Source organism: Taudactylus pleione, unplaced genomic scaffold (assembly GCF_031769625.1).
Source record: "Taudactylus pleione unplaced genomic scaffold, aTauple2 ptg000201l, whole genome shotgun sequence".
Lineage (NCBI taxonomy): Eukaryota > Metazoa > Chordata > Amphibia > Anura > Myobatrachidae > Taudactylus > Taudactylus pleione.
Genome location: NW_028284603.1, coordinates 34,962,071 through 34,988,137, shown reverse-complemented (window position 1 = coordinate 34,988,137; position 26,067 = coordinate 34,962,071). Strand labels below are relative to the sequence as shown.

At 42.1% G+C, this 26,067-nt stretch overlaps 2 protein-coding genes across 3 annotated transcripts in view; one reads left to right on the top strand and one right to left on the bottom strand.

Moving 5' to 3' along the window:
• Window positions 1–4,735, top strand: part of VRK2 (VRK serine/threonine kinase 2) — a 102,348-nt gene extending 97,613 nt beyond the window's left edge. Inside the window, exon 14 of the mRNA XM_088477322.1 lies at window positions 4,370–4,735. Coding sequence (XP_088333448.1) covers window positions 4,370–4,567 — 198 coding nt within the window. The 3' untranslated portion in view covers window positions 4,568–4,735. The remainder of the gene's footprint in view (window positions 1–4,369) is intronic.
• Window positions 4,329–26,067, bottom strand: part of FANCL (FA complementation group L) — a 68,838-nt gene continuing 47,099 nt past the window's right edge. Inside the window, exons 8-14 of one of the 2 annotated variants that reach the window (XM_088477323.1) lie at window positions 19,316–19,466; window positions 17,333–17,416; window positions 17,095–17,140; window positions 14,348–14,429; window positions 8,683–8,799; window positions 8,373–8,444; window positions 4,329–4,661 (exon numbers count right to left, since the gene is read on the bottom strand). In XM_088477323.1, coding sequence (XP_088333449.1) covers window positions 4,626–4,661; window positions 8,373–8,444; window positions 8,683–8,799; window positions 14,348–14,429; window positions 17,095–17,140; window positions 17,333–17,416; window positions 19,316–19,466 — 588 coding nt within the window. In that variant the 3' untranslated portion in view covers window positions 4,329–4,625. Of the gene's footprint in view, window positions 4,662–5,325; window positions 5,478–8,372; window positions 8,445–8,682; window positions 8,800–14,347; window positions 14,430–17,094; window positions 17,141–17,332; window positions 17,417–19,315; window positions 19,467–26,067 lie in introns of those variants that run through there. The other variant, XM_088477324.1, reaches the window with a different exon arrangement.

Below are 26,067 nucleotides of genomic sequence, written 5' to 3'. Positions count from 1 at the left end.
ATGGAAACATTACGGTCGATCGTGTTGGCCATGGAACAGGGGGACTATATGGTGTCCTTGGATATACAGGATGCTTACCTCCACATACCAGTCACCCAGACCCAATTTCTACGGTTTGTGGTAGGGGGGAGAACATTTTCAGGCCCTACCATTTGGCCTGTCCACGGCTCCCCGGGTGTTCACCAAGGTGATGGCAGTAATGATGGCATGCCTCAGACGCCAGGGTGTCAGAATTTTACCTTACTTGGACGATCTCCTGTTGCTAGGTCAGTCTCCGCAGCAGTTACAGGATAATTTTGGACTGACTGTCCTGTCTGTACAGTCACGGCTGGATTATAAACTGGAAGAAATCGTCACCCCTTCCAGTACAGCAGATGTGTCACTTAGGGGCAAGATTGGACTCCTTAGCGCAGAGAATATATCTGCCAGAGAGAAGATTCTTGCTCTGCAATTGCGGATATGCAAATTGCTTCACAACAGACAAATATCTGTTCAGTCAGCTATGCAGGTGCTGGGGTCAATGGTGTCCACATTCAGTATGGTGGAGTACGCTCAATTTCACTCCAGCAGTTAATCCTGTTGTGCTGGAACAAGGATTACTGCACGATCAAGTCCCAGTTACTGCATCTCTCTCCAGAAGTACGATTATCCCTGTCCTGGTGGTTACAGACAAGGCATCTCAGACAGGGTTGTCCTTTTTGGGTGTCGGATTGGACATTACTCAAGACCAATGCCAGTCTTCAGGGCTGGGGGTCGATGACAGGATCACACGTCTTTCATGGAAGGTGGACAGAGGCGGAAAGCCATCTACCCATAAATATCCTGGAACTAAGAGCAATACTCAAAGCTTTAGTTCAGGCTCAGAAAATTTTGAAGGGCAGACCTGAGCAAATACAGTCCGACAACCGCAACGCGGTAGCCTACCTAAATCATCAGGGAGGCACAAGGAGTCGGGCTGCCCTGACAGAAGTGTCAAGGATCCTGGTGTGGGCAGAGCATCATCTCCCGACAATATCTGCCGTGTTCATTCCGGGAGTCCTGAACTGGTATGCAGACTTTTTCAGTCGGCAGAGTGCAGGAGAATGGGCCCTGCATCCACAGGTTTTTCAAAAACTGGACAAATGGGGTCTACCAGAAATAGACCTCATGGCATCAAGAAGGAACAACAAGGTTCCCAGGTACGGATCCTGGACAAGGGGATCCAAGGGCCGAGTTTGTAGACGCACTGACGGTAAGATGGCGGTACAGGATAGCATAACTGTTTCCACCGTTTGCTCTTCTAGTCAGAAAGATCAAGCAAGAGGGCAGTATGGTGATATTAATAGCTCTGGCATGCCCGTGACGTCATTGGTTCACCGACCTACAGTCTCTATCCGTGGATACTCCTTGGTCCCTTCCGTTGAGACCGGATCTGTTAGTACAGGGTCCTTGCTGGTACCCGGATCTTCATCGGTTATCTTTGATGGCATGGCTCTTGAGGCCTCGGTCTTGAGGAAGAAAAAGTTTTCTGAGGCTGTGATACAGACGATGCTGAAGGCACGTAAACCATCTTCGGCTCGTATTTACTATAGAATTTGGCATGCGCTTTCAGTGGTGTGAACTGAGGAAATATGACCCGGAAAGATTTCGGGTCTCTAGAGTGCTTGATTTTCTTCAAAGCGGACTGGAAAAGGGGCTCCGCCTAGCCTCGTTGAGGGTACAAGTTTCAGCCCTTTCAATCTGGTTCCACCAGAAGATTGCCCTAATGTCAGATATAAGTACGTTTTTCCAGGGGGTGTTGAGAATTAAGCCTCCCTTCGTTCCCCCGGTAGTTCCGTGGGATTTGACGGTAGTTCTCAGGGTCTTACAGGCTCCCCCGTTTAAGCCCTTAAATTCAACAGATTTTAAGTTTTTAACAGCAAAGACAGTATTTCTTCTGGCTATTGCATCTGCACTCAGAGTATCGGATCTGGCTGCGCTTTCCGTCCGCACTCCCTTTTTGGTGTTTAATCAAGATAGAGCAGTACTGCATACTAGACAGGATTACCTTCCAAAAGTGGTATCTAAATTCCATATAAATTGAGATAGTGGTCCCAGCTTTTCAGAATGCAAGTCTCTCGGTGGAAGAGGCTTCCCTAGATGTTGTCCATGCATTGCGAATTTATGCAAAACGCACTAACAAATGGAGGAAATCTTATTCCCTTTTTGTGCTTTATGGTTGTCATAAGTGTGGCTGGCCAAGTGGATTCGCATGGCAATCTCTCAAGCTTATACACAGACTGGCCTGCGGGTGCCGGACTCCATAAAAGCACATTCTACTCGATCGGTAGGGCCTTCGTGGGCAGCCCGCGGGGCGCCTCTGCTGAACAATTGTGCAGGGCAGCCACATGGTCTTCCATCCATACTTTTGTCAAATTTTATTCTTTTGACACTTTTGCCTCTCAGGATACCTCCTTCGGGCGTAGGATTCTCCTCTCCTCCGAGACTCAGGAGCGTTCCCGCCCATAGGATTAGTGCTTTGGGATATCCCCAACGTATCAGCTGTGGGCCCCGAAGAAGAAAATAAGAGTTATGGTATAACATACCTTCGTTAACTCTTTTTCTTCGAGGTCCATGGGGTCCACAGGACCCCCACCCTGACACACCTGTAGTTCCGGGGGTCTCCATAAATTTCTTTCTCTTGAGAGTCTGGACTAGTGAGTATGGGTCTCTTCTTTCTTATCCTTTTTTTTTGTCTTCGCCTGCTTTGAGCTTGGTAACGAACTGGCTACCTGAGGCCGGAGGTGGGGTGTATGAAGGAGGGACCCGGTGCATCCTGGGAGCAGAGAGCTCTTTTGTTTTAACTGTTTGGTGACCGGGATTTATACCCCAACGTATCACCTGTGGACCCCATGGACCTCGAAGAAAAAGAGTGAACGAAGCTACGTTATACCATAACTCTTATTTTTTGGATGACAAACATACAAAACAGACTATCGGCGCAAGCCGAGTCACATGGGACCTGACACGCCGAGTGGGGCTTTGGTGAGACTGCAGCAATAGTGTATGAAGACGCATCTGTAGAAGCTGATTTTTTACTATAAGAAACTTCTCCACTTTAGCTTTCTATAAGGTTTGGTACATTTCCCCCTTAATGTGACCCTCCTATGTACTGGTAATGACCTTCTCCCTCAGAGGTTTACAGTGATGTCATCATGCTACCAGCGCACAGGCTCTGAATAAGCGTTCAAACTCGGTGTCACAGGAACCTCTGTCCTCACCAACAGCTAATTTTAATAATGCTTAAGACATTTTGCAGTGCAAAAGAAGGATGTGTATAGTTTAACTGTTTTTTTTAGTTTTAGTATAATTAGTTTATTTACATTGCAACTAGGCTTTTATAAAAATCGAACTTTAACAGTACATCCTGAATAACAGTGCAAAAAAGGTACACTAAGGGGGGTATTCAATCTGGCTGCGAAAAGCCGGGGATAACTTTTCATTTATCGCCGATGACATTTTCGCATGTTTCAATTATCCCCGTATTCAATTTAAGACTTTTCGTCGATGCGAAAAGTCTTCGTTAAAAAACGGGGATAACTTTTCACTATGTATTACATGGCAAAAAAAAGTGCAGAATTCGGGTTTAGGGTTGCAGGCTTAAAAAAAATAGACTGCACCCCTGGGAGACTCCCCTAAAAGTATCCTGTGTCAATAAAAAGGCTTCTGGACCCCCCAAAAAAGGTACTTTAATTTTGGGGTAAAAAAATTTTAATTTGGGGAACAAACTTCTGAACTAGCAAAATTAATTCAGGGAGGGTTCCCAAGTGTGCAGCAGGTGCATTTTTGAAGAATTTTAAAAAATTACTTTACGGACTTAAAAATATGCTTGCACCCATTTTCAAGTACTCCAAATTTGATGGGACAAGTTATTTTTCCCCAAAAAACACCTAAGTACTATTCTTCACCCCTTCTTCCAAAGCCGCATTTATGCACCTGCCGCGGCTATTAAAAACCCTGACTACCTACAGCAGCCCAAATCAGGGGTACCCATATTGATCCCCCATGTCTGGACATCTTTAGGGGCTGCCAGGGACATTTCCCGAAAATTCCCAGGATTTTTCAATACTTACCTTTCCACCGGCTCCCGTTTTCGCTGATTCCTAATTGAATGCAGGGATAAGCGGCCACACACCCGATACTTTATCCCCGTCAAAAGCTCCGATGATGGTGAAAAATCCGAGCTCGGACTTTTCGCCTCAAATTGAATACCCCCCCTAAGACTTGCACAAATCCTGATGTCGTGACTTAGTGCTAGCAACTTGTTGAAGGTTTAATTCTAGTATAAAATTTAGGAGCAAACTGGATGATATTTTTAAATCTTTAATAGTTTTGTATAATTTGTTTTCAGGGAACAGTCAATGTGAACTTTATTCAGAACTACAGAGGTCATTTAGACAAAGATGAATGTTTTCAAGACCATGACTTGAAAGAAAGCCAAGCTTCATCATATATCCCAAATAGTCATCACCCGGATCGTCAAAACCTATACAAATATGCGTTAGCTGTTTCAATACTTTTGGTAATGATCTATTGTTTATTATATTAACTCCATTTCATTTGGTAAACACATTTCCTTTATGTTAGATGTCCATCTTCTTAGCCATTCAAAATGCCTTATTAGACAGCTTCAGAGTTATAGGCTGGAAATGAAAAAATATTTTGTATGGTCAATGACGATTTAAATTAAATGTAAAATAAATCAAATAAACATATATCGATCCATCAACACAGGGGGGACAATTGTATGTTAAGGTGGGCTAGTACTTTTGGATACAAATACAGTACAGATCCAATAGGCAGACAAGCCAGAGAATGAGGTTGGGGAAAAGGGAAATAGGATGTAATCCAGCTGCTAGGGTCAGGCATGGGATTTTTAGTGTTACAAGTTTGAAATAATTTCAATTGAATACTGGAGGGCTGATGCAGGAGGTGCACAGAGTTGATGTCGCTGAGGCTGCGTCTATTTGCAGAGCCGTGTTGGCGATAATATGCAAATGCTAGTTTCAGCGTTCCCTTTGTGCACTAGCATATGCAAGATCTGAGATGCCCACTCTCAGTGCACGTTGCAACACTGCCGGTGGTTCTGCAAATCCACCATCGGTGCACCATCGTCACTTGCACCAGCCCTATGGCAAGTGCCCTGTCTCCACTTGAACAATGATCTCTGTGAAATTAAAACGCAGAATCTTTCACTGGCATGGCCATGACACTCCTATGTGACGGATTGTTTTTGCATGCTCTTCAGGCCACCTACCAGGAACGTCCATGGTTTTCTCCTGATCGGATACCAGCGGTCATGTTTGTGCATACACCCAGGGTAACGCACGCACCGTAGGGTTTTCACTATAGTTTGCGCCTGCACAGTATCAAATAATTGCTCAACTACATGGACTTCGGTATTGCATGCACTTACACTAGCGTGCACCCTTGAATCAGGCCCTTGGCTAGACAACAGTCTGCAATAGAGAAATAAATAACCCAGGTGCTGAAGAGTTAAAAACTTTCAAGCTCAATGCAGTTGTGTGAGGAAGTCACTCTCACTTCAACATAAATAAATAAGAAAATAACCGCAGAGTCTGAAAGTAACAAGTAAATTCACTCAAGTTACAATTATATCAAATATTTAATAAGAAACAATCAGTAAAAGCAGCAGACTTTGTGAAAACCAATACTTGTATCATTCTCAAAACTTTTGCCCATGGCTATAGCTATAATGAATATAATACAGGTATATATTAAAAGGCTAGACTACAATATCTAGGGCAGAGGTTCTCAAACTCGGTCCTCAGGACCCCACAGAGGTCACATTTTACCAGGTCACCCACCAGGTGCACAGGTGTATTCATTACTCACAGACACATTTTTAAAGTTCCACTGGTGGAGCTAATTATTTCATGCGTAATTTTGTGAGGAGACCTGGAAAACATGCACTGTTTGGGGTCCTGAGGACAGAGTTTGAGAATCTGTGATCTAGGGAGTCAGTGAAGGATGGTGAAATGTTTATGATCCAAAATAACTAAGGTGCACTCAGCAAACAATGAATTTATCCCATGAAAGAATCACCTGCTCCATAAGCTCCTGATGGACACTATTTGAAAACTGTTGTATTCCTCTTTATTAATGTTTTTTTTAAAAAAACAATGAAGACTTAAAATAACTTATTTGTACAATATAGCATTAAGGAACACCAAAAGGAAATTATTCTTGAGATTTACTGTAAATGTCATAATGCAAAAAAAACAAAAAACAAACACAAAACCCAAATATTGCACTTGTCTAGTACCTATGGGACCTTGTAGGTACATTTTAGACTTGTTCAAACTAGGATTTATGATCTGCTTTAGTATTGCAGCCAGGTCTCAGGTACAATATCAGCCACTGGAAAGTGCCTTATGACCAGTGATCACACTTAATTCATTGACAGTATACTGCATGCTGCTAAGGATCACTGTTGGGAACACATACAGTGCGTTTGGAAAGTATTCACAGTGCTTCTCTTTTTCCACATGTTACAGCCTTATTCCAAAATGGAATAAATTCATTTTTGTCCTCAAAATTCTACACACAATATCCCATTATGACAATGTGTAAAGTTTTTTTGAGATTTTTGCAAATTTAATTATAAAGAAACGAAAAAATCAGATGTACATAAGTATTCACAGCCTTTGCCATGAAGCTCAAAATTGAGCTCAGATGCATCCTGTTTCCACTGATCATCCTTGAGATGTTCCTACAGCTTAATTGGAGTCTATCTGTGGTAAATTCAGTTGTTTGGACATGATTTTGAAAGGCATACACCTGTCTATATAAGGTCCCACACTTGACATTTGCATGTCAGAGCACAAACCAAGAATGAAGTCCAAGGAATTGTCTGTAGACCTACGAGAGGGGATTGTCTCGAGGCACAAATCTGGGGAAGGGTACAGAAAAATATCTGCTGCTTTGAAAGTACCAATGAGCACAGTGGCCTCCATTATCCATAAATGGAAGAAGTTCGGAACCACCAGGACTCTTCCTAGAGTTGGCCGGCCGTCTAAACTGAGCGATCGTGGGAGAAGGGCCCTAGGCAGGGAGGTGATCAAGAACCCGATGGTCACTCTGTCAGAGCTACAGTATTCCTCTGTGGAGAGAGGAGAACCTTCCAGAAGGACAACCATCTCTGCAGCAATCCACAAATCAGGCCTATATGGTAGAGAGGCCAGATGGAAGCCACTCCTTAGTAAAAAGCACATAGCAGCCTGTCTGGAGTTTGCCAAAATGCACCTGAAGGACTGTCATACCATGAGAAACAAAATTCTCTGGTCTGATGAGACATAGATTGTATTCTTTGGCGAGAATTCCAGGCGTTATGTTTGGAGGAAACCAGGCACCACTCATCACCAGGTCTATACCATCCCTACAGTGAAGCATGGTGGTGGCAGCATCATGCTGTGGGGATGTTTTTCAGCGGCAGGAACTTGGAGACTAGTCAGGATGGAGGGAAAGATGAATGCAGCAATGTACAGAGACATCCTGGATGAAAACCTGCTCCATAGTGCTCTTGACCTCAGACTGGGGCGACGTTTCATCTTTCAGCAGGACAATGACCCTAAGCACACAGCCAAGATATCTTCAGGACTTCAGGACAACTCTGTGAATGTTCTTGAGTGGCCTAGACATGATTCCCATCCAACCCGATGTAGCTTGAGAGGTGCTGCAAAGCGGAATGGGCGAAACTACCCAAAGATAGGTGTACCAAGTTTGTGGCATCATATTCAAAAAGACTTGAGGCTGTAATTGCTGCCAAAGGTGCATCAACAAAGTATTGAGCAAAGGCTGTGAATACTTATGTACATGTGATTTTAGTTTTTTTTATTATTAAATTTGCAAAAATCTCAAAAAAACTTTTTACACGTTGTCATTACGGGGTATTGTGTGTAGAATTTTGAGGACAAAAGTGAATTTATTCCATTTTGGAATAAGGCTGTAACATAACAAAATGTGGAAAAAGTGAAGTGCTGTGAATACTTTCTGGATTCACTGTACCTAGCATAGCGGTTTCTAATATGTGTGAATGAGAGGAGTCTAAGTCACTGTGTGCTTTACAAGAGTGTTACACAACCTGTGCAGCCTGACCTCACTGCTAATCCTAGTGTGAATGAGTGTTTATGGTAAGCTCAGTTTACTCATGTAAAATAACAATGTAGAACATTTCAAGTAAGCGTCAGTTTAAAAGGAACCAGGTTGCTATGAGGAGGTCTGGAACAAAAAGATTGTATAAAATGAAATAACAGACACAGGAACGGGATATTACAATCTTTAGATGTGTGTAGAATATATGTTACCCTATAAAATTAAAACATTCATCTTACCTTGCTGCAGTAAGGACATTCACCATATATAATGTTAAAGCTTTGTCTACTAGAGGGGAGTGTGTTTAACCACTGAGGAGAAAAAACAAAAGAGAATAAATGTAAAACAGGAGGGGTAAAAGCACCAGTAATATCCCTCACAAATAAAAAGGTAACTTTTATAAAAAAGTTATTTCTGTAAAATGTGTAGACCCTAATGGTATTTTTTTTTGTTTTGTTGCAAAGTCCATTGCTTGGCTATGAGAGTGCATGTTGTGGCATACTCTAATCATTAGGCAAATACTATAGTTTCTGATATTAAGATACTTACCTCATATAAACAGGCTTGGTGAAAGGGCTGCCCACAGTGGGGGTCATCACACACCTGATCTGGAATGGCAGAGTCAAGCCTGTAAGCGTAGCATATTCCACAGTCCATGCTAAAATCCTAGAGGAAATAAATTCACTTTAACCATAGAGATTTTTTAGAGTTTAATGATCATTATAAAATTCAATTTGCCCATTAATTATTCTGCCAAAAATAGGCAAAGTCTGCAATGAGAGACTACCAAAATAGCAAATAAGTAACCAATTTAGTATCATATATGGAAGCCTAAATTCTACCTATAGTACCAAGCTGATCAGCTAAAGCTGGCCATACTCTACCAACTTTTTGATCAGATCAGATCAACTGAACGATTGTCTGACCAACTAAAGAATCATGAAGTGGACTCCATACACTAACTGATTTATCATCAGATATAACCGATACTCTGTCTCTAGCAGTTGTTTGTCACAAATCTTTTCTCCCCATACATTCACCCGATCATCATTTGACTCCTAGCCAAATTTAAATACAGCTTGCAAAGAAGCAAGACCCACCTCCTATGTAGGGATTCCTCAAATTCTTAGTAGTACTATTCTTTTTCTTTCGTCCACTGGGGGACACTGGGACCATGGGTATAGGAGAAGCTGCAGGAGTCTGGGCACCAAAGAGTTAACTTCTTTGGATGCAGCACAGGCTCCTCCCCTACACCCCGCCTGTGGCCCAGGAAACCAGTTCAACTTTGGTGCCTCAAGGAAAAGGGCATGATTTTTAGGGGCTGAGCTGCAGCCCCTGTTAACTTATTTATTTTCTTCTTCTGGTCTGTCAGCAGCCACATTACTGTCTACAGATTTATTCAGAACTTAGGATATTGTACCTATCTCTGTGCCTACTTACTGTATTTGTTTATTGCTAGTCACATTGTCACTATGCTGTACTTGGGGCATACAGTAATTGAGTATTACTAGACCACTTATTTCTTTATTTGTGGTCTTTAAGATCAGTGCTCTAGCCCCCACACACCACTTTATTTACTGTGTGCCTGCTTGGGTTCAGGGTTTGTCTCAATCTGTCAAAGGCTTGGTGCAAGTCCCCAGCTTCCTGCATCATATGCTGGAGACATTGCCCATAGCAACCAATCAGATTCTACTTAACAATTAACTAGTACCTTCTAGAAAATAATAGCTAGAATCTGATTACTTGCTATGGGCAACATATCCACTTCAAAAAACTCTCACTTTAGTAAATTTACCCCTTGGTGTCCAAAGGGATCTCATCCTTCTATCCTCCAGAGGATCGGAAAAGATGGGAATCCTCCCCTCCAATAGATGCACGCATTGCAAGGTTAGGTTAGTGGAACCTATCTGGGTAAGGCCGCCATTAATTCGGGCATTTTATCCTCCGAAGTGTCGACTTCCTTGGTGGAAGCCAGACAAGCATTATGGCTTTGCACTTGGCCAGCAGACAGCGAGTCAAAGAAGGTGCTTGAAGCCCTCCCCTTTTAAGGGGTGGTTCTCTTTGGTCCTGAATTGAATAAAATCATTGCCACTGTAGCAGCTTCTAAGACCGCTTTCCTTTCCTCAGCGGCTCCGAAGGTCAAAGGTTTTTCCTTTCGATCCTTTCACCCACAGGGAAAGGCCAGTCCTCCTCCAGAGCTCAGGGCCCTCCGTTTACAAGTGCAAATTCCAGAAGCCGTCAGAACTGGTCAAGTTGCTGCCAAACTCCTATGCCAGCCAATAAACCAATGGTATGATGGGGCGGGCTCCCACCAAGAAACGCCCTCCGGTCCAGTTTTTTTCCACCGGGTTTCTAATTGATGTCGGCAAGGCAGCCGCAATCCGATCTCCTGTCAGGGCCCTTTTGGCCTCCGAGGTGATAGTTCTGATACCTCCTACACAAAGGGGGGGGGACAGGTTTTTACTCATCTGTTCCTCGTTCAAAAATCAGACAGTTCCTTTCGCCCCATCCCCAACCTGTTTCTCAGGGTTCCCAAGATCAGAATAGAGTTGCTTTGTTCCATCATACAAGCCAATTACATGGCCTCCCTAGATATACAGGATGCTTACTTACATGTGCCTATCCAAGATGATCATCAGTGGTTCCTGCGGTTTGCTATACAGAAGGACCACTTCCAGTTTCAGGGTTTGCCTTTTGGACAGTCTATGACACGTCAAGTGTTCACGAAGGTTATGGTTGTTATGCCGCCGCGACAAACTTCTCCTATTGACTCAGTCTCCGGATACCCTTCGGGAACAACTGCAAATCACCACGGATGTCTTACAGTCACACGGATGGCTGATCAATTGGCGCAAGTCCAGCCTGATTCCGTCGCAAGAAATGCTCCATCTGGGCGCTCTCCTGATTACCAGAGTGCAGAGGGTCTTCCTTTCCGGGGACAAGCTGGTGTCCCTTCAGTCTCTCATCAAACTATTTCTGCACCAGCGCAGTCCCTCTATTCACCTCTGCATACAAGTTTTGGGAAAGATGGTCTCCACCTTCGATATGGTGGAATATGCACAGTTCCATTCCAGGCCACTGCAACTGGAACTTCTACAGCGGTGGAACCTCTCTCTCACCTCCATCTCAAATGATAGTGCTGTTCAGAGAGGTTCGCCACTCCCTGGCGTGGTGGCTCCATTCATCGCACCTGAACAAGGGTCGTCCATTCGTGATCCAGGATTGGGTTCTTCTAACAGTGATCCAGGATTGGGTTCTTCACAGATGCAAGCCTTCGAGGCTGGGGAGCCATCACTGAAAGTCACACCTTTTAGGGCAAGTGGACAACTCAGGAGGCGATTCTACCGCTCAACATCCTGGAACTTCGAGTGGTTTACAAGGCTCATTGTCTGGCACTGACTTTTATTCAACACAGGGCAGGGAAAGTACAATCAGACAATGCGACAGCGGTAGCCTACATAAACCATCAGGGCGGTACCAGAAGTCACGGGGCCATAAGGGAAGTCAGTCGCATCATCAGATGGGCAGAGCGCTTTCTTCCAGCTCTGTCAGCAGTCTACGTTCCGGGAGTAGAATTGGAAGATGGACTTTGTCAGCAGGCAGGACGTTCACTCCGGAGAATGGTCTCTGTACCCCAAAGTTCTCCAAATGTTGGTCAGGCGCTGCGGCTGCCCAAGCATTGACTTGATGGCCTCCAGGCACAACCACAAGCTTTCTCACTATGGCTCCCATACCAGGAACCCAGGAGCCTTCTTAGTGGATGCACTCGCAGTACTGTGGAACTTCCCACTAGTTTACATCTCTCGCCCAATCGCTCTTCTTCCGCGGATCCTTCGGATGTTAAAGCTAGAGGGCATCTCAGCCATCCTCATTGCTCCAGATTGGCCATGGAGGGATTGGTATGCAGACCTTCACAATCTGTCCATAGCATCCCCGTGGAGTGTCTTCCTCTCCGACCGGATCTTCTATCCCAGGGCCCGTGCCTCCATCCCGATCTCGCCAGACTGGCTTTAATGGGATGGCTGTTGAAACCTCGATCCTAAGGATCAAAGGTTATTCTAATACAGTTATCCGCACCAGGAAACCTTCATCAACAAGGATCTATTATCGTGTGTGGCAAACATACTTTGTGTGGTGTTCTTCCCGTTGTAGGGATTCACTTATTTTCCGCCTTTCCAAGATTGTCTTTTCTACAGACGGGCTTGGATTTGGGCCTTTGCCTTGCTTCCCTAAAGGTACAGGTGTCAGCCCTCTAGGTCTTGTTACAACACAAGATAGTTTGCTTTCCTGCAGTTCAAAATATCTTGCAAGGGCTCCTTCATATTCAACCACCCTTTGTTCCCCCTGTGACTCAGTGGGACCTGCCCTTAGTGTTGAGAGCACTTCAACAATCCCTCTTTGAACCATTGGATTCTATTGATCAGCACTGGCTGACGAGGAAATTGGTTTTCTTACTGGTTATTGCCTCAGCCTGTAGAGTATCTGACTTTTCCTTCGCACCTGCTGAAGGTGGTATCGCGTTTCCACATCACTCAAGAGATTGAGGTTCCTTCCCTTTCGGTCTCAGGTACTGTGGACTCAGGTCATTCTCTCCTCACATGGATGTTCTCCGGGCTCTTCGCCTTTGTGTCGACCAGACCAAGGACATTTGCAAGTCTGACTCCTTATTCGTTCTTTTTGATTTCCACAAGCGTGGCTGACCAGCCTCTAAACAAACGTTGGTTGCACTTGACAATTTGTCAGGCTAATCTTTTGGCAAAAAGGCTGGTTCCGGTCTCAGTGACTGCTCATTCCACCAGGTCCGTGGGGACCTCGTGGGTGGCTCGCAGAGGTGCCTCTGTGGAGCAACTTTGTTGGGCTGCCAATGCTTTCATTACATTTTTTAAAGCTATGACACCTTCGCCTCGCCCGATGTGGCTTTTGGGTGTCGGGTGCTAAGCGTAGCACAGGAGCGTTCCCTCCCTTAAAGGGATAGCTTTGGAACGTCCCATGGTCCTAATATCCCCCAGTGGACAAAAGAAAAAAGGGGATTTTTATCTTACCTGTTAAATCCTTTTTTCTGAGTCCATGGTGGACATTGGGCGCGCCCACCCTCACGCCCATGGCTGGCTGGGGGTTTCACCGTTCCAATACCCAGGCTCTTACCAGTCTGCGTGTATGGTTGTGTGTGCGCCGGTCTTCTACTCTCCTCCGTTCCTGTTCATTGGGCTTGTTAAGTTTAACTGGCTTCCCGGGCTTAAGGCTGGGTATAGGGGAGGAGGAGTATGTGCTTTTTCCAAAGTAGTTAACTCTTTAGTGTCCAGACTCCTGCAGCTCCTTCTATACCCATGGTCTCAGTGTCCCCCATGGACTCAGAAAAAAGGAATTAACAGGTAAGATAAAAATCTCCTTTTTCAGCCTAGGTAGCACTGAATGCTAGTTGTAGAAAATAGATAAAACACACTGCCTCTCTCCTCTATGGTTACACCAGCCCAGGATGGCAAAGCCTAGTGCTGGTTACCCAACATCAGGTTGTCTTAAAGAAGGGCATGAACCAATGGACCTGTGAAAAAGTATTAGGTTGATCATGTGCAACCACTATTTTGTATTGCTGTGCTGAAAGGCATGGATGGGACCAGAATTGGGAGGATGTGCTAGTTCCTGTAGTGCTATTTGTAGGTCTCTGGGGTACCTTCAGGTGCATTGGCTCTCAACTTAAATATATGTATGTATGTGCTCTTCTGTGGTACTACAGTATTTAATTATATGACGTAGAGTGGGTGCTATTATCATGAAGCGTTAGGGACGCTGGTACAGAGAAGCCTTGTGGCCCAGCACTTTTCCATGTATTTGCTAATATATGCAACAAAGATCTCTGAATTTCTATTATCATGTAGTAAGTCTTTTTGCTGTTTTTTTTTTTTTTTGCAGTGAGCTGGAGGGAAAAAATTTATTTTTCTAGCTTAATAAACCAATGCTGTTAGTTATGAGTACAGTCTCTGAATTACTAGAAATATTTAAATTCTCAGTTTTGGGAGGTCACTCATGGTGTTGCATATAGAGAAATGGGGGCCTCTAAAGAGATGCACCATAGGGAGAATAGTACACTGCAGAAGCTGAGAAAGACTTGCTTTAGAATTATTATACAAATCAATTAACACTCACTTTCTGCAGCAAATCAGTTGAGAAAATAACAAACAATAAATATTCTGTACACCTCATTTGAGAGACTTACAGATTTCTTAAACTCCGATTGTGATGGAAAGTCTATTTCCAAAATATCTTTCAAGTTTTGCAGCAATCCAGCGTCTGGATCCCTAAACAAAAAGAGCAATTTAATTAGCAAAACTAAGAAAAAGGTTACAGCAAGTAGTGGACATGATTAGACAGATAATTACTGCTTGAAATTAATTGTGGATTAAGGGCTTTATTCAGGTTGGATCACACAGGTGCGTTCACACGTAGTCGGTCAATGTTTGTGCTCTGGGCATGCATCACCGGGCCGATGTGATCGGGAAGCGAACGCAGTGAGCACGCAGTCCAATCGCACAGTGATTGACATGAAGTGACCATTTGGGGGTGCAGAGGTGGGTGGTCGAAGGAACGCAGGCATGCCTGTGCGTTTGAACGCCGTTGCAGGGGTGTGCATAATTAAGCCCCTGCAATTGCATACACAGGTAGAGGTCTAGATGGCGACAGGAAGTTTAGCAGTTTGTGAGGTAGGGTCAGGTCAACTACAACTGTGCGAATGGTTCAGATGTTACCAATGTTTTTGCTGACTTGCGGATGCATGTCGTGGGAAGTGGGTGGCATTATACAGTGATGGGCATCTTGGTATAGTGCTGCTGTAGGCGTGCAATTGCATTCATTAGCATATTTTTGCAGCTAGCAGGTGTGTGCGAACGCAGCCGTGCGATCCATACTGAATCAGTCCCTAAGTCAGAAAGGCAGATAAAACTGAGATGCACAAGATATTATTGGGAATATATCTGAATTTTAGGGAAAAGAATTCCATATAACCAACACAAATGCAGAATAATTGTCTGCATTATCCCTTTCAGCAAATTCTGGGTTTTCGGTACTTTACATGGGCTAGTGCCAAGACAACTGTCAGATGCAGACAGACAATCTATTCTAGAAACAACAAAAAGTATTCCCCCAGCACTCAGAATGAAATCAGCAATAAGATTTGAAAAACTACATGGTGGTAGATAATTAAGAGATCTCAGTTGCATATATTTGCAAAGATATGGCTAAGCCTCCGGGCCGCGTCACGGCGTCTCTGATACCGGAGGTCCCTATCACTTGGTCAGAATCTGGGGTGCAGAACCCCAAAAAAGCCAGCGATAGCCAGCCACCCCAGCTCTGATAGAGCCAAAATCACTCTGGGCCTTGCGGTTGAAAAACTCAACCGCAGGCTCTGGCTCGCAGTGGCGATGGTCGCGATGGTCAAGACCATCGCGGCCATCAAACTGCACGCTCATATAGGCTGTGGGTGGTGACCCACAGCTATACGAGCGTCCAGGAGGACGCTCCATAATTATGGGGGACGGCCCTCATTCAGAGCGTGCGCTCTGCTCAGAGCGTACGGCTCTGAATGAGGGCCAATGTCTCTTTATAAGCCTTCAATAGGCAGAGTTAGTGGCTTATGCTCACCGGCTTAATATGATTAAAACAGGGAGTTCCCAATAGCAACTTAGTGTCTTTAAATGTAGACAACAAACAGAGTACTAAACGTACTGTTATGTAGGAGGCCTGCAGTACCTCTCACCTCTGTGATTCCAAGTGGGCAATAAACGGGAATGTGCAGTACACTGTATAATCAATGGTTAAAATCCAGTACTCACATTCCCCGTAATCCTTTCAGTGCCGTCCGCCACAAAGTAAGTGGACACACTGGGTCTGCACCAACTCGTGCATTCAGTCTCTTCTTCAGCCACCCGCTTATCCAACCTGCCTCCTCATGTCTGAGCACTGGGAGTGAGGAGAGGTGTAATGCATGCTGTGTTTGCAGGTGTACAGGTGCAGCTCTACCTGCTGAGATCGTATGTCTAGACCACTGATTATACAGTGTATAATGCTAGAATCCGCCCGTATAGGTCAAACTTCCATACGTCTGTATGTTGAAGCCTATCCAGCCCATTGTTTTTACATCCGCAGCCGTCATCATTAGTATTTGGGCCCCATGCTGGCTGCAAAAGATCCGTCTAAATCAGGTATCCAAGTTCCATCATCGCACCACGAACGAGCAAGGAAGGCAGTATACACGCCCACATCAATCCCACGAGATGGGAGTTCTGTGCGTTTACATTGTCGCCGACCATTATACGGGAAGTGTGATCTGTCGACAGACATATCAATCTGTACGCACTAGCGATCTCTGTCCATAGGCTCGATCCAGCACATGCGCAGCAACATTTCTTGCTTTGGTGCATGTGCAGTATGCTGGAATCTATGACATCTGTGCACAATTCAACTTGTGTAAGACGCAGAATCAGGCCCATTGTCACTAGGAAGAATGTTACAGTAAACATCTCCTAAGGAAGAGATGTAGGCTTTAAGAGGATTAAAATAGTAAAAACATAAGAAAGACAGGTCTCTTGTATGGGGAGGTACAGGGGTTATGCAAGAGAGGAGGAGGGGCCCATTTGCTATGCAGCAGACTCTGGCATTGTGCAAGAGTCTACTGCATAGGCGCAGGTCTCCGGAAACATGGTGCCATGGTCCAGGAGACTTTCCTACTATGCACGAGCAAATCTCTGGGAAAATGGCTGCCTTACCATTTTCCCGGAGCAGTGATGCCACCAAAGAGATAAGTATTACTATTTCAGAACATGGGTGCAGGATGGGCCTCCCTAGGCCCAGAGACCTGTGTGCACCGCACAACCCAGAACTCTTTATAGATACACCAATGGGAGGGCAGCAAAAGCAACAAAGGTTGTTTTCTGTAGTAGAATATACAAATATTGAGCAAACACTTACCATAAATGTATGTTACTATTCAGCTTGTCTTTTAAAGGCTGTACCACTGAAAATTAAGTTACAGAATTTAAGAATTGTAATTCATGCAAAATTGCAATAAAAGATTACATTTATTATCTTGTCACAAATAATGATATATAGTCTAAACACGCAAGGTGCAAGCAGATTCAGTTAGTTAATTGGAAACAATATTGTGGCAGAAATAGAATAAAATAATGCGTCTAAAACAACAACGAACCATGGTCTGCTCCAAGGAAGTAACATTCTGGGATCATCGTGGGATGTCTGGGATCTAGATCAATTGTAATGGACACATTGTTACCTGTAAGCAATAGATACAAATAGAGTGCATAAGAAAACTGATATATGAATCAGTAAAATCATGAAACAATAGTTTATGCAAGAACAGTAAATGAAGGGGCAAGTTAATTCAAGCAATGGCATTATTCAGGCTTAGCACAACTTTCTTCCGCCATTTTGTTAAAGTAAAGCACGGTGGAATGCTACCTCCCCCTATATCACAACACACAGCATTTAATCAAGGACAGAAAGGGGTGAATATATTAAAGTGTTAAACACATAGTATTCCATTTATGCTTAAATGGACAGATGCCGCCACCTAACCATGTGCCCAAGTTCACATCATTCCCTTTTTCAACAATTTTTAGAATTTTACTTCACACCTCAGGACTCCATGGTGTCAAAATTCCTAATGATAATTATACATTACATCTAGATCTACAAAGATTTCACTTAGAGACATTATTTACCTCAGGAAACATGAGTTTTTGATACATGTTGATATGAGTCTGTGTACATGATCTATACATTTAGATTTAAAATATAGCATGTACTAATTACTGGTACAGTTAACTCATTATGCTTTATTCACCAGTTTTACAAGATTTTAACAATATGTGCAAATAGTACCTCAATCTATAGGGGATATTTTTACTAAAGCTGCTAGAACATACAAGTGGAGGCGTTTCCCATAGCAACCAATCAAATTCTGTCTATCATTTTCTAAAATGCAATAGAGAAATGATAGATATAATCTGATTAGTTGCTAAGGGTAACACCACCACTTGTCTGTTTTAGAAGTAAATATACCCCTAAGATAGTCAAACTAATAAATGGAGCTATTCTGTCAAGCAAGAATATATATTGGTCTTCATTCATAATTTTCATGGAAACTATTTAGATGTCAATTATTGTATAGATGAATAAAATGAGTATGGAAAAACACTGTATAGCATATGTAAATGTCTCTGTACTAGACTTTTGGGTGACAGGTAAATGCTGCAGCTCTTTATAGAATCAGCTTTAACAAAAAGGAGATGCTTACAAAAGTGAACATGAAAAAACACTTCATATAATTAAGTAGCAGATTAAAATAAATTGTAACATATTTTGGTATGTTAATCTGTACTAATATATACCTATGATTTTCATTTAATTGCTAGTCCAATTTAGCCATTCTAATACCTTCCAGACTACCATTTAAGGTGGACAACACTTGGCTCTAGTCCTAATGTCATATGGTTATAGAGATTGGTTCTCAAAAGACAAAAAGTTTAGAGGGATTAATCTTGATAGACAAAAAGTTTAGCTCTCAATCATATAAGAACTGTTTGTTTCCAATTCTAAATGAAGTGGATAGATCCAGTCATAAAAGTTAGAAAAAGGAAAATAAAAAATCCAGACACATTTGCACTACATACTTCTCTAAAAAACATAGTAAGTTACATATGGGGCAAATAAATGGGATAAAACAGTGTGCTAATTGTGTGGATTTGTGGAATAGTGTATTTTTAAAGTATATTTGTCAATATAAGCCTAAGATATAGTAATAATTCCTCTTATGACTCAGTTTTAAAACAGTTCCCCCCTTCCTTCTATAAAGAGCCCTATATAATAATAATAAAAAAATAATTGGATACCATAACAAAATATAAAAGTTATTAAAAAAAAAAATTAGATCATGGAAATAAAAAGGTGCTAGTCACTTAAGGGTTAAAGAAACATTAGTACATCAAGAGATAGGTACAAGGAGACAGATTGGACAAATGAGATTAGAAATATACTTCCCAGAGGATTCCTCAGATGAAAGGCTAGACACACCAATGTGCTGATTAGATATACACTATGCTGTATGTGACATGCTGGGACAAGGTGATATACGTATACAGAAACAGGTCAGAGACATCTATCAGTGCCTCACCTATTGCAATCCTTCTTACAGTGGCACTTCGTGTAGGCTTCTCTGGTTCCAGTACCCATGTTTTCTTGTCAATTTCATCTAAAGCATTCCAAAACCCCTTTAATGACTCCAAGGTCGACAAAACTTGGTTATAAATATCTTGTAAATTACTCTGTTAAAATCAGAAATTGAGGGAGGAAGGAAAAAAAAAAAATCACACAATGTTTTATAATAACCCCCCCCCCGCCCCCCCCCCCAGTACAGTACATCTGACTGTAACAGTTATGTTTGAAAAACAGATCATATTACGCAAATGGAGTTTGTCAGGGAAGCTGGAAACAAAAAGATCCTTTCATACCACATCTGACACAAGCAGCCACTTGGAATGGTCTACAGTATATTACAGTACTTGTGGTTATGCTACTGTAGAACCTCAGTTTTTTGGACATGTCAGTTCTTTTGTATGTAATAGGCAATATAATTAGATTATTATAGAAGCATGAACCCCAAGCCCCCCAAGAAAATGAAAAAAAATAAATAACTTAACACTCTATGTAGAAAATCGGTTCAATCAATTACATATGGTGTAAGCACTATCCAAATGGGAGATTAATGATAAGCCCAACACACATTACAGAATTTTAGCCAACCCAATATGCTAATCTTAAACCTCCAATTTAATTTACGTCCACTGATTGAGCATGGGATGTAGTTAGAATCCCAGCTATCGGAAAACCGGCGCTCAGAATGTCGGCGCCAGAATCCCGACACCAGTCAGAATCACGACGGTAAGTAGTGTGGTTAGGGGGAGGGTTAGGCCCTAGGGAGGGAGGGTTACCAACATGTGTCGATATCCTAACCCTGTTGGGATGCCAGCGTCGGGAGTTTGAGTACCAGGATTCTGAGTGCCGGCATCCTTTACCGAACCCATTTAGCATTAACTGTTCTGGGTATATATGCAAGCCAAACACACATACAGTACAGACTATATTTACTTATGTTAGTTCTAATTTAGAATTGCCATTGTGGATAAAAATAAATAAATAAGAGTCTTACTATTATCCTATCTAGACATGGCTACAGTGGCAATTCTATAATTAATCTGTACGAGTCCCATAGGAGTTTCAAGGTTGTTCGTGGTCAGTTACTTTGTGTAGGTGTTTTATAGTAAAAATTACAAAGAACATTAATTAAAAAAAATGCTACCATGTGATAAAATAACTGTATTTGACACAAAAGTCTTGGATGAACAGATGAAGTTTGAGTAGCCATTTTTGGGGGGATTTTTCAGGGTTTCATTTAATACTGGTGTACAAAAGCTACTATTCTATTCAAGCTTGTCAGTTCTGCGTCAGACTCTTAAGTCCATTGAAGTACACTGCAGAGAACCATTCAGACCCTAAACTGGCTGGTGATAAAGACTACAACATGTAATGTAGCCCTATAATCAGTACATACCTGTAGTGTAATAGGTACCTGTCAAGCAATTCAGACAATTCCAGAATCTAGCATACAGATGTATCCTCATACACTATGGCCGCAGGTAGACCAAACAGCCCTTCTCGGTGCGCAAGGCCCCGTGTGACTTGACTTGCGCAAACCGTCTTTTTTGCTAGAATGTGCATCTTAGTCACAATCCGATGCAGCACAACCGTTTAATAAGACTGCACTGGATTATCTGATACGTGGCACATGTATATCTGTGTGCGAATGAGTCTGAATCTGTATACAAACTGCTATGATTCAGTGGCCGCGCCTTTTTTTCACGTTCTTTTGTGCTTCATCTGCTATTTTGTACATATTAAAATTTCCTGTACAGCCCGTCATTTCTCGTACAGACTGAGTGGTGTTTTGTTGTGTCTATAGTTCAAATTACTTGCAAATGTACAGAAACCGTTGGTATGCTACATTGGTCAGAGTGGCTCACTCGCACCAGGTCTCACGCCGCATGGCGTTTTGAGGCTTGGTGTATGAGAACACATCTATACTTGTTTCTATTAAGGGTTTGGCATTGTACAATATTAAAGGTACAAAATGAAGGTATTTATTAAATTCAAATCAATAAGACGCACAAGTCACCTTCCCCTTTAAAACATGACATGAAAATATCAGCACAGACCGAATACTAATATTACTGTAATATTAAATTGCAGCATAAGCAATATTTCTATAGGATAAGCATAAATGGGAGAGAATTCATACTGATGCAGCTGCCAATCATTATCATCATCAGTTCCTATTTTGCAACAGGAGTCGATCACCCGCAAGTGAGCTCAATGAAAGGGCATCAGCAAGTGTAGAAAGACTTCTAATCCACCAGGAAGATGGGTTAATATAAGGTTCTTTAATAATACATTTATTGAAGGCAATGACCAATCAGTACCAGGAAGAACCATGTCATCCCAAACCCATAAAGGTTCAGAAATTGATGAACTGGCAAAATTGATCTAAGCAGTTTTGGGGTCCACAGAAGGTCTTGAAGGGGAAATTCTGACATCACAGCTCAATCCAAATTGACCCAGCATTTTGAGGTAAGGGGGAGGAACCATTCTTACAAGTGGGAAAGAATGCAGGCCGATATTGAGTCAGGTCAATAAGCATCAGTCTCCCATATTTCCCACGGAGAATCAAACTCTTAAATGCCATACAGTGGGCCTTCTTTCCAAACAAACTGCAACATCATGGATCTTAAGGAGTCCATAAATTTGGTAGGGAAAAGAAAAGGAACAATGCGAAACAGATGCATTAGTTTTGGTAATAGTTCAATTTTACAAGACACCAGGCAGCCCAGCCAGATGTCATAGCAGGTCCATGAAGTTAAACTAAGAACCTGAGCTAGCATATGGACCATGTTAACTTCAAAACTTGTAGGGATGGAGGTCGGGATCAGAATACCCAAATATGACAAGGCAGCCTCTTTCTGGGTACACTTAAACTGTAACTAGAGGTCGTGAAGTGAAGGTCTAGGGACGTGAAATGGAAAGGCCACCGATTTGGTTGCAACACTGAATTCTTCCAGCATGGTATGTAGAGTAGGTAAGGAGGAAAAGGCATTAGTAACAAAGAGAAGAACATTGTCAGCAAATAAACATAATTTGTGTGTGGTTTTAAAACCAGGAAAACTATCCAAAAGTCTGATGTTTTGGACAAGTGGTTCCATAGCCATAACAAAAATAAGAGGACAAAAGGGGTCGCCCTGGCATGTTCCATTCATAATAGAGAATGCATGAGATGAAAAGCCATTACTAAACACCCTGGCAAATAGGTCAGAGTAAATGGCCATAATAGAACTCAAAATTGCGTCCTGAAAACCAAAGAAGACCTGATGCATGTAGCCCAAGTGAAGCCTGTCAAAGGCCTTTTCCGTGTCTAAACAAAGAAACAAAAATGAACTTTTTGAGCTTGACACCAAATCCACAATGTCCAAAACCCTACATGTGTTGTCTGAAGCAGAGTCAATGTTTTGAAAGCTGGCAATTTGATTATGCCACAGAAATGTTCTTAGCAGCTCAATAAAGCATGCTTCTCCAAACAGAGGAGAAACACTACATTGCCTGACCTCACATGAAAATTTTGTGAGGGCATTGGTGATGGCAGTCTATTCATACATGGCCCCTTTCTGCTGTTCTTTGAGCATGCAGGGATGGCAAACAGTTTCAACTCACTGCTTGCCAGCACATGGGCTGCTATGCTGCACAGATAATGATTATCTTCATGCTGGCACTATGGGAAAAGAGGTTATCCATACAAGTCTCCTCTTTCAAACAATGTACTTAGGGCCTGATTCACTAACGTACGCAATTGCGCTTACGCACGCAATCAGCTGATTGCTGCGTACTGCGCATGCATCGCAGTGTGTGTGCGCAAACTAGCCATTGCAATCGGGACTGCGATCACAATGACTACGCAGACCCATCGCAGAGCGATTGACAGGATGTGCAGTTTGTGGCTAGTAAAGGGGGGAGATGGTCGGACAAACGCAGGCGTGCATAAATTATCCACTGCGATGGGCTGATAGCGTGCATGGTTGTTAGCAATTTCTGAGTAAGGTCAGGGCTTACAAGTGTGCGTGAGGCTGCGATGGTACTTGATTGTACCAATGGTTTCTCAGTGTTGCTAAACATTACGGATGTGTGGTAAGTGGCATCTTTATGTAATGCTGCGAGGGCATTGCGATCACAATGGATTAGCATACTATCGCAGTAGAACTGCGTGCGTAATTGCTATTGCATTCGCAGTTGTATATGGTAGTGAATCAGGCCCTTAGTAGTCACAGGACAATTTCTAGACCAATACACAAAAAAATATATATATAGGGGGGGAGGGGATCAACTGACCAGATCTCTCCCATCTTGTGTCAAACAAAACACAGGTCCCAACATTTATTGTTGTAGATTATCTAGCCTAGGTGGGCTACCATATTATTTCTTAGTTTTTTTTTAATTAAATTTGAAAAAATCGTTTTACATGTTGTCATTATGGAGTGCTGTGTATAGAATTTTGAAGACAAAAATGAATTTATTCCATTTTGGAATAAGGCTGTAACATAACAAAATGTGGAAAAAGTGAAGCGCTGTGGATACTTTCCGGATGCACTGTATATTGTTTCGTGCTGGTACAAAGAGCAAACAACATAGTACAATCTACATACATATATAAACAAACAGAACATCCACTCTTAAATTGTCTGTTAGACAACCAACGTATAACTTGTAAACGTAAGGGAGGACCAACTACAAGTAATGACAACTAAAGTCTCATTGTAGTTAAAAAAAAATAAAATGACTAACTGCTGGGTTTTTACATTAAATACATCAATTGCCGGTAAGGATAGGGGGAAGAAGGCGGAGGTGAATTATAGGTGTCACCAAAGTACAGGTACTACAAGACAGAGGACAGCAGAGCTCCTTGAGGAGAAATCTCACAATGTTCCAGGCAAGGGACGGTTGTGCTGGGTAAACCAGGGCCCCCAATTATCATGGAGAAGAGCTGTAATGCATTCCGTGGAAGCAATATACCATATTTTATTGACCAGAGCAGGGGTAGAAGGCGTGGTCGAGTGCTTCCAATGTGTAGCAATAAGGATTTGAGCCACATTACAAATATGTCCAAAAAGTTTTTTATGTGTCTTGGACACCCCACACAACGGTTTGCAAAATAGGACATGTACCGAGTCTTTAGGAGGTGTAAAATTAATCGTACTATCTATCAAGGTCATGACCACATCCCATGGTATTTTTTTAAAATACAATGTCTTCTGGGAAAAAAACAACAACTAGGTACAGTATAATTTGTTTGGGTACTGTAATAAACAAATTAATGATATTGATGTTAGAATGTGACAAGGAAAAAATGGGCCCAACACAGGTGTGTGGAAATCATCGGTAGAAAAGGAGTTAAACCACAATAATATATTTAGTCACATCCTGTATGTTCAGATATTAATGTGTTTTCTGTGAAGTGTGTTATAGAGTTAAAACATTGTAATAGTAGTATCATGCAATGGATTAAACATATAATATTAAGGAATACAAATATTAAAATAAACGTATAAGGCAACACAGATTTTGGTGCTGCAGAACTGCATTAATGAGAGAAGCACTTGAAGAAAAATAGATGAGCAAGTACCTATGTAAAACATGAGACAGTTATTCCTCTGAAGAGGTATTTTTGCTAACTAAATACAGGAAAGGATATGATAATGTCAGTCACTTAACCATCATAAAAGCCCTCATCATAAGTTGTAGCAATTCTCTTTTTTTCCCCTTATATTTTTCACACATTCTTGGAATGCGATCACGGCTGCTGGAGGACACTTAAAATTAATTGTGTAATTTTCATATGTCTGCAAAAGTTGCTTTTCATCTCTTTACCTTTTCTTCATCAGTAACATAAATTTGCTTATAATCACTTTTATTCAGATCATTTAAATACATTAAGGCAACATAGGAAGAATAGGAATCCATTTGCAACCAGCTTACCATAAACTGCCTTAAAACACAAGCTGTTGGATAAAATGAAGCAGAATCACACACAATATATTTTATGTATAATATAAGTTGTTAAGCTTTAATGAGGAGCGTTTAACAGAATATAGGTCTCCAGACCTAATTTTTCTAGCATCTAACTTGCAAAACTAGAGTGCCGCCAGTTTTTGCTTACTGAATATACTGTTGTTACATACATATACACACACATACACACATATATATATATATGTATATATATATATATATATATATATACACACACACATACATACACACAGATACATACACACAAACCAATCAGCCAGAACATTACCACCTGCTTAATACAGATGTGTCCATGTACATCTATCCTCTGTGCGCTACAAATCGCTTAACACAACACGTGAGAGCAGTGTGACTCGGTAGCATAGAGCAATTTTTTGTGCAACTTTTCTCATAAAATGTGTCTTATTCACAAAGTGATGCAAATATGTCACACAAGCAGCTTATGCTGATTAAAATGATATGCGGCATGCCTATATTCTATATGCGACTGCGGCTATATCTGCATACAGAATGCTACGTTACAGTGTCAATGGCTGTGACATTGTAAAGTAGCATTTTGCATGCAGATACAGCCGCAGTTGCACACAGAATATAGGAATGCCACATATTTAAAATCAGTATAAGTTGCCTGTGCATCCATTTGCATCGCTATGCGAATAAGACATTTAAGGGAAAAAAATTCACACAAAAAATGCTCGACGCTACAGAGTCACGCGATGGCATGGCGCGGCTAGAAGA